Raw genomic sequence first — 13,883 nt, 5'->3', positions numbered from 1 at the left:
ACAGTAGAATGGGGCAGGGAACCTGGTGAGACAGGACATGGAAAAGTTTCTGATACCTCTTTCCTTCCTGACCTCATTGTTGGACTGGGCTTCTTGGAATCCTAGGTGCCAGAGACAGGTGGGAAATGTTGGTGCAAGACAGGTCTACCCTTGGTGAAATGGAGGTGATCAGGGAATACCTGAGCAAACAGGATTCTGTGTTGGAAGAGGTTGACAAGAACTGTAGGATTTTTGAGGGACTTGTGTTGGAAAGACCTTAAAGATCATCCAGTTCCAACTCCCTTGCTGTGGGCAAGGCTGTCACGCAGTAAATCTGGATGCCTGGGGCCACTGACATCTTTAATATCTCCAGGGATGAGGCAGCCACAACTTCTCTGGGCTACCTGTTCCACACCAGCTCCATGCCTCACATCATGACCAGCTGAATGTTGGGAATTTCTTCCAAATGTCAAATGTAAATCTCTCTTTTAGTTTATTACCACTTGTCTTAGACCTATCATTCAGAAATGATGTAAGAAGTCAGTCTCCACCCTTTTTATTTGAACAAGACCATGGCTAGAGATGGAGGGAAGGCATTATCCTGAGTAGTGCCTCCACATTTCAGGTCACCAACAGAAGAAAGACGTCATCAATCTGGAGTTGATAAAAATCTGTTAACACACTTCTCAACTTTGAATATCCTTTTTTGTCCCATTTCTTTTTAAGATGAGAATTTCAAACTTCAAAGGGATTTTGAGACTTTATTTTATTTTATTTTATTCTGTTGTGTTTTGTTTTGCTTTTACAGAACAGGCTGTGCTTTCCAGACCTGTGTTTGCAGGACACAGATACCTTCAGGTACAGGGACACAGACAGCGGTGCCAGTGCCAATGCCCTGTGACTAATGCCCAGCGTCCACCGCTGCTCTATCCATCTGCATATTTCATGTCCCTCATCCTCCAGGGGTCTCCAGCTCTCCTAAATAATGACGATGCTGAAAGGCATGTTTTCAGCAGGCCATCCGGACACACACTCTTTTTACTGCTCTCCACATTTCCCCATCCCTTGCTCTTTGTTCACTCAGATACTTAAGAGCTATCTGGTTGAACTGTGACGTTCAGGGAGATTATCGGAACCTTCTCCATCTCTCCAAAGTCAACTCCTTAGCTGTGACGATATCTATCCCTTTGAATCTCTGTCTAACTCATTTCTTGTACAAGTGTTCCCTGTGAAAGACAAACCTCAGTAGATGCAGCTTGGACAAGGCATGCAGTTGATCACGGTGTTTTACTGTTCATTCAGTTGCATCACGTTTCCTTCTGTTTGTTGGCAAAAATGAGAAATCCTTCATTGCCCACATGCAGCTGGTTCTCTGAGGAAAGCCGGTGGGAGTTGGTGCAAAGGAGGTTTAACAGTGAGCGGGTGACTCCAGAGGAGAAGAGTGATGTGAGGAAAAGTGATGCCAGTCCCATGGGGCCAATGGGAGTAGAAATGGGGTGGGGAAGTTGAGGAGGACATTTGTCCACACAGTGTCAGAGCAAAGCTCATTAGGGGACATCCTGTATCAGTATCAATTGCCAAGTGCTGCTTTAACTTCTTGTTTAAACACAACTATAAATAAATAAACAAATAAATAGACTTCTTAAATGCCCGTCAATCTCTTCCTCTTTAAGCTCTCTCCAGATACCTCTCCAGTTAGCTGTACAAGTTCTGAACACCTGAAGAAGATGACAGGAAGGCACAAGGCACAGGACGGCACCTTAGGTGGTAATGGGCCCCAGGGGGCATTTGCTGCTGAGTCCATCAACCACCAGTGCAGAGAGGAGACTGCACAAAGTGCTCAAGAAGACCAAGTCAGAAGGAACAGAGAAGTTTCTTGGAGTATTAATGGGCCCCACTGAGGGCCACTAACAAGCAAGCTTCCCCAGGGACTTGTTAGAGCAGATAACTGGAAGCCATGCTGACAGGCAGGCAAAGGCACTGGGATGGTGGCTGTGATGCTGAGAAAAGCCTCCTTTGCCTTATGAAGCAGAAAGGCCAAGCCCTGATCCCCAGACCCTTGGCAGGGAGATCCTGTCCCTCCTGCTGGCTCAGGGCCCTTCCTGGGGCAGTGGGATGCAGGTTTGCATGAGGTCAAATGAAAGACAAGGGGACAGCAGATCCTAGGCTCTGCAAGGGGTGCAAGGATGCTGTGAGGCCCAAGTCCCATGTGGGCAGTGTGTCTCATCGCAGGATGAGGGATGTGAGAAGGGCCCAGCCTGAACTAGCAGTCAATTGCAGTGAAACTTTGAACTTCAGATCTCTCAGTTCTAGAGCCCTCCCATAGTTTTCCTTCTTCTATGCACTGCGGTGCCCAGAAGTGCACCCAACGCTCCAGTTGAGGCTGCAGCAGTGCAGAGCAGAGAGGGTCAATCCCTTCCCTCACACAGCTGGCAATGTCAATCTCAATGCACCCCAGGGGACGGTTGGCCTTCCTGGCTGCCTGGGCACACTGCTGACTCACGTTCAATTTGCTGTTGACCAGAACCCCCAGTCCCTTTCAGTGGGACTGCTCTCCAGTGTCCCATCCCTCAGTCACTGTGTTTGTCCAGGGTTGCCCCTTCCCAGGTGCAGAATCAGGCCGTTGTTCTTGTTATACTTTATGCAGTTGATGCTTAACCAGTTCTCTAACTTGTCCACACCTCTATGCAGGGCCTCTCCACCCCGAGTAGAGGCAACAGCTCCTCCCAGTTTAGTATCATCAGCAAACTTGCCCAAAAGATCTTCTAGACCTGCATGCAAGTCATTCACAAAAACATTAAAGATGTGGAACTCTACTTGTGACTGTCCACCAGCCTGATGGAACCCCGTTTGCTGTAACCCTTCCAGCCTTACCCACTGGCCACCTGCTCGCCTATCACATTATGTTTCTGTCCAGCCATATGAAGGACATACCATGAGAAACGGTATCAAAAGCTCTACTGAAATCCTTAAGGATAACATCAGTTGTCTTCCCATGTTTACACAGAGGTGAGACCATCTTATAAATGAACATTAATTTAACAGGACCTTCCCCTCATCAACTTGTGTTGACTGCGGCCAAAGTCAGAATTGTCCTTCAGGTGTTTCTGAATAACTCCCAGCATCATTTTCTCCATAATTTTACTAGGCACTGAAGTAAGACTGACAGATCCATAGCTGTAGGGGTCTTCTTTCTTGCTCTTCTTTATAACTGGAAGAACGTTTGCCAGCTTCCTGTCAACTGGGAACTGGCAAGACCATGGACTTCCTCTGATGCCATTCAAATGAGAGCCCAGAACAAACTGAGGTGTCGTCAGTGAAAGAATGTAGATGTGACATAGCTTTGTAGTGCCTTGAACTCCAGAGTATGCCACAGATGGAACAGAGAGGAAGATCTGGCTCTTCTGTTGTGAGTTCATCCATTTGATCAAAGGAGTAACGGTACATGCTCCATGGGGACAGTTGCAAAAGGCACACTGGGTGCCCTAAGCACAGGGCTGTGGTGGCATTTAGGATGGTCAAGAATACCTCCCTTCTGGCCCTCAGCTGATGCTCAGGAAGGAGGTGTCTATCTCAGAGATTTTCCACCGCACTTTACAAGCACCAGCACACAACTAGGATCACCCCAGACACTTTGGGCATCACTGAGCGTCTTTGTGTGAGCAATGCAGTCCCTGTTGAATAAAGACCAAGCATTCAGATGAGGGGCTCACACACAGAAACCTCACTGTACACATCTGAACTCAACTAAGAGGACTCCCGGCTCCCATGGACCTCTGGGGAACTGATCCCATTTCAGTCCCAGGTTTTCCATCAGCGGATGAGATGCCGAATCCTAGGGCTAGGATGAGATGGTGTGACAGTAATAAGACAAATGGAAATGGCTTTAAAGTACAGAGGGGAGATTTAGTTCAGCTTTAGGAAGACATTTTGTACTCAAAGGAAGTGGAGCAGGTTGCCCAAATATGTTTTGTGTGCGCCATCCTTGGAGGCATTCAAGGTCAGGATGGATGGGATCCTGGGCATCCTGATCTGGTGGTTGGGAACCCTGCCCATGGCTGGGGGCTTGGAACTAGGTGCTATTTAAAGTCCCCTCCAAGCTAAGCCTTTCTATGATTCTGTAATGTTATGCCTACACTGCCTCAGCTCTACCACTGCTCAGAACAGGGGAAGTCATCCCCTCCGTGTCCTTGTCTGTGTGACATTTCTATTAAGTGAGTCTATATACATGAGCAGAGGTTTCCAGATTCGGCATTTGCTTCCCTCATGATCAAACTTCTTTTGGTAGGAAAACAAACGTGCTTCTGGAATCCAGTGGGCATGTTGATTAATTGAGCTGCCTTGGAAGTACGTTCTGCAGTGATGACCGAGCTGCCTTGCAGGAGCTGTCAGCTCAGGAGGGCCATGGATATCTGCAGGGAGAGAAGGAAATCACCTCCTGTGCTACTGAGCTGGGCTGGGCTCCTGAGACACAGGGAGCTGATATAAGTGGGCAGTGCTGCAGAGAGACAGTTGTGCCCAGGTGCAGCTCCTGAGCACCACACAGCAGGGCAGGGGCCATGACCATCTGGAGATGGGGAGGGGAGAAGGAAGAGAGGTTACAGGTCGTGTGGCACAATAGCAGGCTGAGAGCTCACTGGAGGTGCATTTCTCACTATCCTTGACAAGGTGAGTCTTTTGCTCCAGGCAATTGCTCTGCTTTTCCTGGAGAGATCACTAACTCTGGGACATCCCATTAGATATCTGGCTGAAGGTGTTCCATGTTTCTTTACTGTGGAGAAAGACCAGCTCCAGCGGCGGGCTTCGATGCTTCATTGTCAGAGCACAGCCCTGAGGGCTGCGTGTCCCAGGACAGCTGCAGGCTGTGTAGCCGGGGGTGCAGCCGGGTGCCCAGGGCTGTGGTGCAGAGCAGGGTCCCTGCTGTGCCCCACACAGGGGCTGTGTGCCGGGGCAGGGACTCTGCCGCCTGCCAGGCTCAGCACTCAGCCTGCCCGGGGAGCTGCCCAGGGCGCTGCGGGGAGACGTGTGGGGGGAGGGAGCCCCCCGGCAGGGCAGGGCAGGGGCCTTCTGCTGCCACAAATGCTGCCTGGGGCAGGGGGATCACAGCTACGCTGCACCCCAGAATGTTTCCAAGGACACTCTGTATGAGGAGAGGCAAGGCAGGGATTGTCTTCTTTCTAATCTTAGGGATGGGAAAAAGACTGGAGGCAGAAATCTAAAAAGGGTTTCAACAGCAGAGAGCTTCTACATCCAAGGAAATGCTGTGAGGTTGGTGAAATGAATATTAGTTGTTGTTTGCATGTTGTATGGTGATGAGGCATTGCTGAAGTACGTTGAGAAATGCTGAATACTTTGTTATGGGTAGTAGATTCCTCTGCTCTCATCAGGGTCTGACTTCTTTTCACAGTGTTATGGGGGTGCAACCATTCTGCATCTTCCAACTTGTCAAGCTCAGAGCAATTAGAAACATGCCCAACCATCTCCACTTACTCCGCACCAAGCAGCTGTGAATCCCTTTGCCTCTCAGGTCTCATAGGCAGTCATACTGAGTGCACCAGAAGCACTCAGAATTTCTCAATTCAGCAAACACTCCATGGACACACTGAGTGAGAGGAGGGAGTAAAGAAAATCTATCACTAAAATGTCTTTTTGTGACCCACATATTTCTGGCTTTGAGCACAAAGATGCTGACAGGCACCTCTCTATTAGAAGTTACTTCATCTGACACATTTTCTAAAGAAACTTCTCCCCACACAGCCACCACATTTCCCTATATCTACGTGGACAAGACTGTGTCCTTGAGAGAAAAAGTGCAGAAGCCCTTCCGGCAAACTCAGTATCATGACATGTAGCTCACAACATTGTGATTAAATGAACATTTTCCATACAGAAATCTCTGACTTGAACCTTTGTACTCCTTGGACAGGTCCTGGTGCCCAGAAGTACCAGATGGCCAACAGCAGCTCCATCAGCGAGTTCCTCCTCCTGGCGTTGGCAGACACGCGGCAGCTGCAGCTCCTGCACTTCTGGCTCTTGCTGGGCATCTACCTGGCTGCCCTCCTGGGCAACGGCCTCATCAGCACAGCCGTAGCCTGCGACCACCGCCTGCACACCCCCATGTACTTCTTCCTCCTCAACCTCGCCCTCCTCGACCTGGGCTGCATCTCCACCACTCTCCCCAAAGCCATGGCCAATGCCCTCTGGCACACCAGGCACATCTCCTATGCAGGATGTGCTGCACAGGTCTTTTTCTTTTTCTTTTTGTTTTCATCAGAATATTATCTTCTCACGGTCATGTCCTATGACCGCTACGTTGCCATCTGCAAGCCCCTGCACTACGGGACCCTGCTGGGCAGCAGAGCTTGTGCCACCATGGCAGCAGCTGCCTGGGGCACTGGGGTCCTTAATTCCCTGCTGCACACTGCCAATACATTTTCCCTGCCTCTCTGCCAAGGCAATGCTGTGGATCAGTTCTTCTGTGAAATCCCCCACATCCTTAAGCTCTCCTGCTCACAGTCCTATCTCAAGGAAATTGGGCTTATTGCGCTTAGTGTCCTTGTGTTTTTTGGGAGTTTTGTCTTCATTGTAGTGTCCTATGTGCAGATCTTCAGGGCCGTGCTGAGGATGCCCTCTGAGCAGGGGCGGCACAAAGCCTTCTCCACGTGCCTCCCTCACCTGGCTGTGCTCTCCCTCTTTGTCTGCACTGCCACATTTGCCTACCTGAAGCCCCCATCACTTTCCTCCCCATCCCTGGACCTGGTGGTGGCAGTGTTATACACGGTGGTACCTCCAGTCATGAACCCCATCATCTACAGCATGAGGAACCAGGAGATCAAGCAAGCTCTCCGTACACTGTTTGGACATATATTGCTTCAGCATCAGTAAAATGGAAAAGCTCGGACTGCCTTTATTTCATCTCTTTTGCCCTCGCTCCCTTTTGTTGTTCCTATGGTAATTCTAATTCCAATGAATCAGTACTGTTCATCACATTTCTTATTTATTTTCTACCTTTGTCCTCTGGCTGGCAATCCTAATGGACAAAAGTAACCCGGCTCTTTGAATCAATAAAGAAATAATCAGAATACCATTGATCTCAGCTCCCACCTCCTCTGGATCCCAGAGAGCAGCCCTGCACACAGGAGGGGTGCAGGAACCAAGAGCCCAACTGCCACACGGAGCTGCAGCCCTGCTGTCTGTGGGGCTGCCCCTCACCGCCCGGTGGCCGCTCCCTCTCTGCTGCCTTTCAGTTGTGCTGCTGCTGCTTCCCTGGAGCCACGGCCATGGGCAGCAGCAGGACAGGGTCTTTTCAGTGCTGCTCTCTTTGCAGCACCACGCTGTTCTCCTTTCTCCTTGCAGGTGTGTCAGCCCTCAGGTCCTGTGTTATGTAGCAGACCATGGAGAAACACTTTGCCTGAGGTGTGCCTGGAATTGTCTCAAAGGCTTGGAAGAGCATTGCCATGTCAACAGACGGAAGCCTGGAGACTTGGGGGAGGAGAATCTTGTGAAAAATGAGATGGCCTAGCTCCATCCAAAAGATTCTGAGTGTGCCGTAAGAAGTTCTGACTGCAAACTTGTTTTTGATGGACCTGTTTATTGCCAACTCACTCACAGCCCTGTATGGCACACCTGTACATCTATGTGAGAAACACGCTCAAGATCAACAATTTCTAATCAGGCCAAGATCTCTGTGAAGAGCAGTTTATTCATTAGTGCAGTAATGGGCACACACCCATTACTGACAAGGGAGAAATTGCACAACTAGTCGGTGAAATCCATACCCTGGGTCCGACGCAGGTAAAGCCTCTCCTGGGACTCATTGGTAGAGTGTCTCAGGCTCACAACCTTCTCATGCTGCTGCTACCTGACATTTCCATTCAAGGTCTGTTACCAACCCTTTGTTTTTAGGTGTGTTCTGTATTTTTTATGGCAATAGGAGGACAATATTTTCAACAGTCTGCCCACTAGTTCTGTCCTGTACTGGACTCTCCCCTGCCCTATATAACTACCTTACCTTGTATTGCCTGTGCCAATTCTACCCTGGTCGGATTGTCTCAACCTTGCTCTGTTCAGCAGCTTTCTTTGTGACTGGAAATTTCCACTGCAAAAACCCAACTTTATTCACACCTTACTTTAGGATTTGTTCACACTTTACTCGAGGTTTACTCACCCATTACTCAGTCTTTTCCTCACTCTCTCCTCCAGGTTTACTCACACTTTACTTCAAGTTTACTCACACTTTACTACAGGTTTACCCAAGCTTTCCCTCGGATTTTACTCACAGATTATTTTGGGTTACCTCACACTTTACACTGGGTTTACTCTCATTTTTCTCTGGGTGCACCAACTTCTTACTCTGTGTGTTCCCACACCTTATTCAGGTTTTTTTCTCACTCTTGACTCCAGGTTTACTCAGTTTACTCTTGGTTCACTCACACCCGACTCCAATTTTACATACACTTTACTCCCTGTGCGCCCACACATTGCTCAGTATGGTACTTGCAATTTTCACTGGGTTTTACTCACACTTTACTCATGTTTTACTCACACATTACTTTGGATTTATTCTTCCATTTATCCTGGTTTTTCTAACACTTTACACTGGATTTGCACACACTTTGCTCCAGATTTACTCTTACTCTAACCTCGGGTGTACTCACAATTTACTCTGGCTTTAACTCACACTTTTCTCCATGTTTACTAACACTTTACTCTGGGTTTACTAACACTTTATTTCAGGTTTACACAGACTTTACTATGGGTGTACTCTTACTTTTCTCTGGGTTTCAGACACTCTGTACTCCGGGTGTACTCACACCTTACTTCAGGATTTTCTCGCTCTATACTCTGGGTTCACTTACAATTTACTCTGCTTTTACTTACACATGACTCCAAGTTGACTCACACATTACTTCAGGTTTATTCAGACCTCACTCTGGGTTTACTCACTCTCTACTCCAGGAGAGCTTACTATTTACTGTAGCTTTAATCACACTTTACTCTGGGTTTAGTCACTCTCTATTCTGGGTGTACTCAGAATTTACTACAGGTTTTACTCACCCTTTACTCCATGTTTGCTAACATTTTTCTCTGGGTTTGCTCTCTCTACTCCAGGTTTATTACGACCTTACTCAGGGTGTACTCCATCTGTACTTCATGCATACTCTCAATTTACTCCAGGTTTTTACTCCTGGTTTTACTCACACTTTTCTCTGGGTTTTACACACAGTTTACTCAAGTTCTACTCACACTTTTCTCCATGTTTTTTCTCTGTGTTTTACTCACACTCTTCCCCAGGTACACTCACAATTTGCTACTGGTTTACTCACACTTTACTTTGGGTTTGATCAGACCTTACTCAGGGTGTACTCATTCTCTACTTTGGGTGTACCGTCAGTTTACTCTGGGTTTTACTCACACTTTACTGCACGCTTACTTACACTTGACTCCGGATTCACTCACTCTCTACTCTGGTTTTACTCTTACTTTCTTTCGGATTTACTCAGTCCTCACTGAGGATTTACTCACCCTTCTACTCTGGATGTATTCACAATTTACTCTGGGTTTACAAACTGTTTACTCGCGTTTACTAACACTTTAGTCCATCTTTACCCTTACTTTCCCCCTGCTTTTACTCACGCTTTGCACCGGGTTTACTCTTACTCTACTCAGGCTGTACTCTCACCTTACTGCTGTTTTTACTCTCCCCTTAAGTCAGTAAATTCCGTCCCTTGGGCGGAACTGGAAGGACAAGTAGGGAGAGAGCAGAGGGAGGGTATTGGAGCTGCTCAGCAGCGTGAGCAGCTCCGTCCTTTAGGATTTTGGATCAGATGACGAGAGAGGGTGGGGAAGCCCACAGAGACATAGGACATGGCGTGTGTGGCATGGAGCTGGGGACCCCTCCCAGCACTTTGGGGTGGCCACTGCCAGGCAGAGGCAGACCTGAGTAGTCCCTGCTGAGCGTGAGGACAAGGACACAGAAACACAGAGTATAGATTTGCCGAGGGATTTAATGATCATCAGAGGGGGTCATTGATCATCAGGGTCTTCATCGGTCATCAGAGGCTGTCATTGGTCATCAGAGGGCAGCACTGGTCATCAGAAGATGTCCAAGGGCATTGGCGGTGAGGAGAAGCCTTGTCCCTGCAAGGTTTGTCCCCAGGGACTTAGGGCAGGAGAAGGATGGGCAGCAGCCAAGAGACCCAGGGCAGGACGTGGGTCCCCTGGGAACAGCAGCCACATCCCCTGTCCCAGCTGCATGGTGACCCTGGGCCATCCATAGGGCACCCTGAACATGCCCCATTCAAATCCCCTCCTCAGCACAGCCCCATAGAGCGCAAGGGAAGGTCTGGAGGTGACAGTGCCCAGGCCTCCCTGTTGGAACAGGCCAGGGACAGTCCCCTCCATACCATCCATTCCCAGCCCCTGATGCCTGGTCCTCAGGGCTCCAAAGACACCCAGGGTGCCCCAGGTGCCCTTGTGGGGTTGCAGGTGTCCCCGTGCTGCTCACCTAGACACGCAGATCCAGGGCCACACGTCTCACATGCAGGGGATTCTCCTCTGTACTGAAGAGATTGTCCTGGGGAGAAAGGGGGTGTTAGGGACACACTGAGAGTAATGGGACAGTGGGACATGCTGGGGGCAATGGGACACACAGGGACACCCTGAAGGTGCAGGGACCCATTGTGGGCACTAGAACACTGTGGTCCTGTAGTCTGCTCAGCCCCAACTACTCCCTGTTGCCTCCTTCCCCTGCCCATTGACCACCCGAAGTAGGAGGGAGACCGACAGATGCCTTGGAGCCCCAGGGGTGTCCCCAAGTCCCAGGGGAACAGAGAGGACAGCAACACATCCCAGCCCCGTCCTTGCCCCAGGGTCACCCCTCAACTCACAGGAGGAGGAAATTCAACAGCATCAGACGGCAATGCCTAGGGAAGAAGAGCCATAGGGCAGCCATGAGGAACTGCAGAACTGGGTGTCCCCATCCGAGCCCCCTGGTTGGCCCTGGGTCTGCCCCCACCCCCATGGCTGCCAAGGTCTGTGTGCGCCTCTGCCCATGGAGGAGCTCAGGGCTGGGGATGGACACAGGGACAGGGCAGGAGCTTGGGGGACCCAGAGGGGGGGGAATAGGGCTGACAAGAGACTGGAGATGTCAGATAGAGAGGAACTGGGATCTCAAAGAGATGAGAATGGGGGAAAATGGAACAGAGGGGATCGGGGACCTAAAGAGATGGGAATTGGGTTGCCAATTCCCATCTCTTTAGCTTTGGAAATCTAAGGATTTCCAAAGGAGAAAGGAGATTTGTTTGTTCCAAAAGGATGGGATACAAGGACCCAAGGAGAGGGCATTTGGAGCTCCCAAACGTGGCCATTTGGGGACCCAAAGAGACGGGGAGTAGGGTGCAAATGGAAGAGATTTGGATGTGCCCAGGCAGGGGCAGACCCCACCCATCCCTGCGGAGCTCCCTGCTGGGCCACCCTTGGGCACAATCAGCATGGCTGCCCGGGCACTCACCTGAAGAAGATCCTCACCAGGCTGCTCTTGCACAAGTGGCTATGGGGTGAGGAAGAGAGGGAGTGAGAGAGAGCCTGGCATCAGGGACCCCCATGGCCAAACACCTCCAGCCCCAGCCCACATCCCCCATGGATGCTTCACCTGAGCTTCCACTGTGTGGCACAGGGCAGCGAGGAGCATCACGAGGCTAAGCGCAGCCGCCTTCATCTTCCTCTGTGCTCTGGGAGCTGGGTGAGGCTGCAGGAGGCATGGGCTGCATTTATCCTCCCAGAGCCTCTCCCGCTCCCCAGATGCCCCTGGCCTTGGCAGGCTCCCCTGGCATGGACTGAGCCTGGCATACAGCCACCCTCTGCCCTGGCCCCGGTGCTCAGGAGGGAGCAGGGATCAGGGGAAGAACACTGAGTGCTGGGATCCTGATGGCAGTGAGCCCAAAGCCAAGTCCCAGCACACAGCACAGCCTGGCCTTTCTGTCTCCTAGGACCACCCAGAGATGGCACTGTCCCCATATCAAGGCTATGTCCAAGGACTCATCCCCGAGTTCTCTTGAGTCCCGTGAGGCAGCAAGGTGTGGGGCTGATCCTTTGGGGAAGTGGGGACATAGCACGTGGGGACACTGGGAGGTGAGAGGGCAATTGGGACATGGGCAGTGAGGAAATGATGGAGCTATTGGGAAATCAGGGGGACACGGGGACATGGGGACGTGAAGATACGCGGACATCATGGGGATATGGGGACATCATGGGGACATGAGAATATCATGGCAATATGGGGACATCATGGAAATATGAGGAAATGGGGACCTGCAGCCAGATGGGAACTGGTTGGTGACAGGGACCTGGAAGGCCATAGGTGGGGCCGTCAAGGCCAGGCTGGATGTGGCTCTGGGCAGCCTGGTCTGGTGGTTGGTGACCCTGCACAGAGCAGGGGGATTGAAGCTCGATGATCATTGTGGTCCTTTTCAACCCAGGCCATTCCGTGTTTCTATGTGGGCAGTGAGGACAGGTGGGTGACAGAGACACATGACGTAGGGAGGCTGGCAGTGTCCACTCAGTGCCTTTGTCTTCATTCCGGAGGTCAGGAGTGAATCACAGACCTTGGCTATGGCAGACAGGTTTCCTCCTCCTTTACTGCTGCCAAACCCAATGACCACAACTTTTAGAATCACGGAATCTCAGAATCATGGAATACCTGAACCACGGAGTGACAGACTCATAGAATCAACGAGTCATGGAATCACAGAACCACAGTGTTGCAGTACCATAGAATTACAGAATCATGGAGCAGCTGAGGAGGGACCAGACTCCTATGGTCACATCAGGAGCTGTGTCATGTATTTTCTGCTCTCTTTAAATAGCCAACATCTGAAGTCCCCATGTTACAACCAGAAATCTGCCTCACGTGGCTGAGATGGCAGCAGTGCCACCCCTGTCCATGAGGACAGTTTGTCATTGGGGCACACAGGCAGGAAATCCAAGGCTGGGGGTGAACGTTGGCTGAAGGTTCCTGAATAGGTCCTGAAGTTGCTGGGCTGTGTGCCTGAGCTTCAGCAGAACAAAGGGGTCCTTCGGGTTTTGTTCCCATGACGATGACCTCCTGTCAAGGCTTCAAAGAAAGTGAGCCTTGTTTTATCTGGATGACAGGAAAGAAATAGCAGAGCACTGATAAATGGCTTAGAACTGCAAACGACTTCTTCAAGGAACTGTGAGATGCCGATTTGAAGTGCTCCGTCTGACAGAACAGCCAGCTGGTCACAGCTTCACGGGGCATTTCCCACAAAGAACAGAGCTGTTGTGGGGCATCTCTGAAAAGAACACTTGAATGTTTGCTTTGGGAACTGGCCAGGGAGCAGTCAGCTGGAAGAGCTCCCTTTGGGCTGATTCTGCTCCGCACAGTATTTGTCAGAGCTTATCAGTGCTGCCTTATTCACTGTATTTGAATGCAACGTGGCATTATTCCTGCTCTGCAGTGCTTTTGAAAAGAACCAATAAATTGTCCATGCTGCCATCACTGAGGAATCTTGACTGAGGAGAGGTGCAGAGTGCCCTTGAAATAAACCCAAAGCAGGTGGATGAACACTTGGTAGCAATTTCCCATCAAAGGTTCTCTTCGGGAAAACCCATCAGCTGCTTTGCAGCCATCTAAAAAGAAATGTTCAGGCTTTTGTAACAGCAGAATACTGAACAAGTGAAATGCCTTGAGGTCTGAGGTCTCGGGCTGCTCAGCCAGCAGCCTCCCCTGCAGCCATCTCCCCATCATGGCATTGTTTAGGTTAGAAATGACCTCTCAGATCGTCCAACGGTTAACTCAGTGCCGTCAAGTCCACCGCTAAGCCCATATCTGTGCCACGTCAGAGTATCTGTGCTGTGTCACCCTGCTGGGCCCTGAGCTTGTG

General features: G+C 50.2%; 1 protein-coding gene and 1 long non-coding RNA gene across 2 annotated transcripts; one reads left to right on the top strand and one right to left on the bottom strand.

Moving 5' to 3' along the window:
• Positions 1 to 6,309: 6,309 nt before the first annotated feature.
• LOC121107970 (olfactory receptor 14J1-like) lies at positions 6,310 to 6,864 on the top strand (the record flags this gene model as incomplete). Its single annotated transcript, XM_040654613.1, has 1 exon — positions 6,310 to 6,864. A coding segment is annotated over one exon (555 nt), but the record flags the coding sequence as incomplete, so codon positions are not given.
• Positions 6,865 to 10,049: 3,185 nt separating this feature from the next.
• LOC107056262 lies at positions 10,050 to 11,705 on the bottom strand. Its single transcript, XR_005842336.2, has 5 exons — positions 11,633 to 11,705; positions 11,492 to 11,530; positions 10,869 to 10,904; positions 10,487 to 10,555; positions 10,050 to 10,119 (listed from the first exon to the last, which is right to left on the bottom strand). It is a non-coding gene; the product is annotated as an uncharacterized LOC107056262 (long non-coding RNA).
• Between the last annotated feature and the right edge of the window lie 2,178 nt (positions 11,706 to 13,883).

The sequence above is a fragment of the Gallus gallus genome, chromosome 33 (genome assembly GCF_016699485.2).
Source record: "Gallus gallus isolate bGalGal1 chromosome 33, bGalGal1.mat.broiler.GRCg7b, whole genome shotgun sequence".
Lineage (NCBI taxonomy): Eukaryota > Metazoa > Chordata > Aves > Galliformes > Phasianidae > Gallus > Gallus gallus.
The sequence above is the reverse complement of the archived record's forward strand: the minus strand, read 5'-3'. Positions and strand labels throughout refer to the sequence as shown.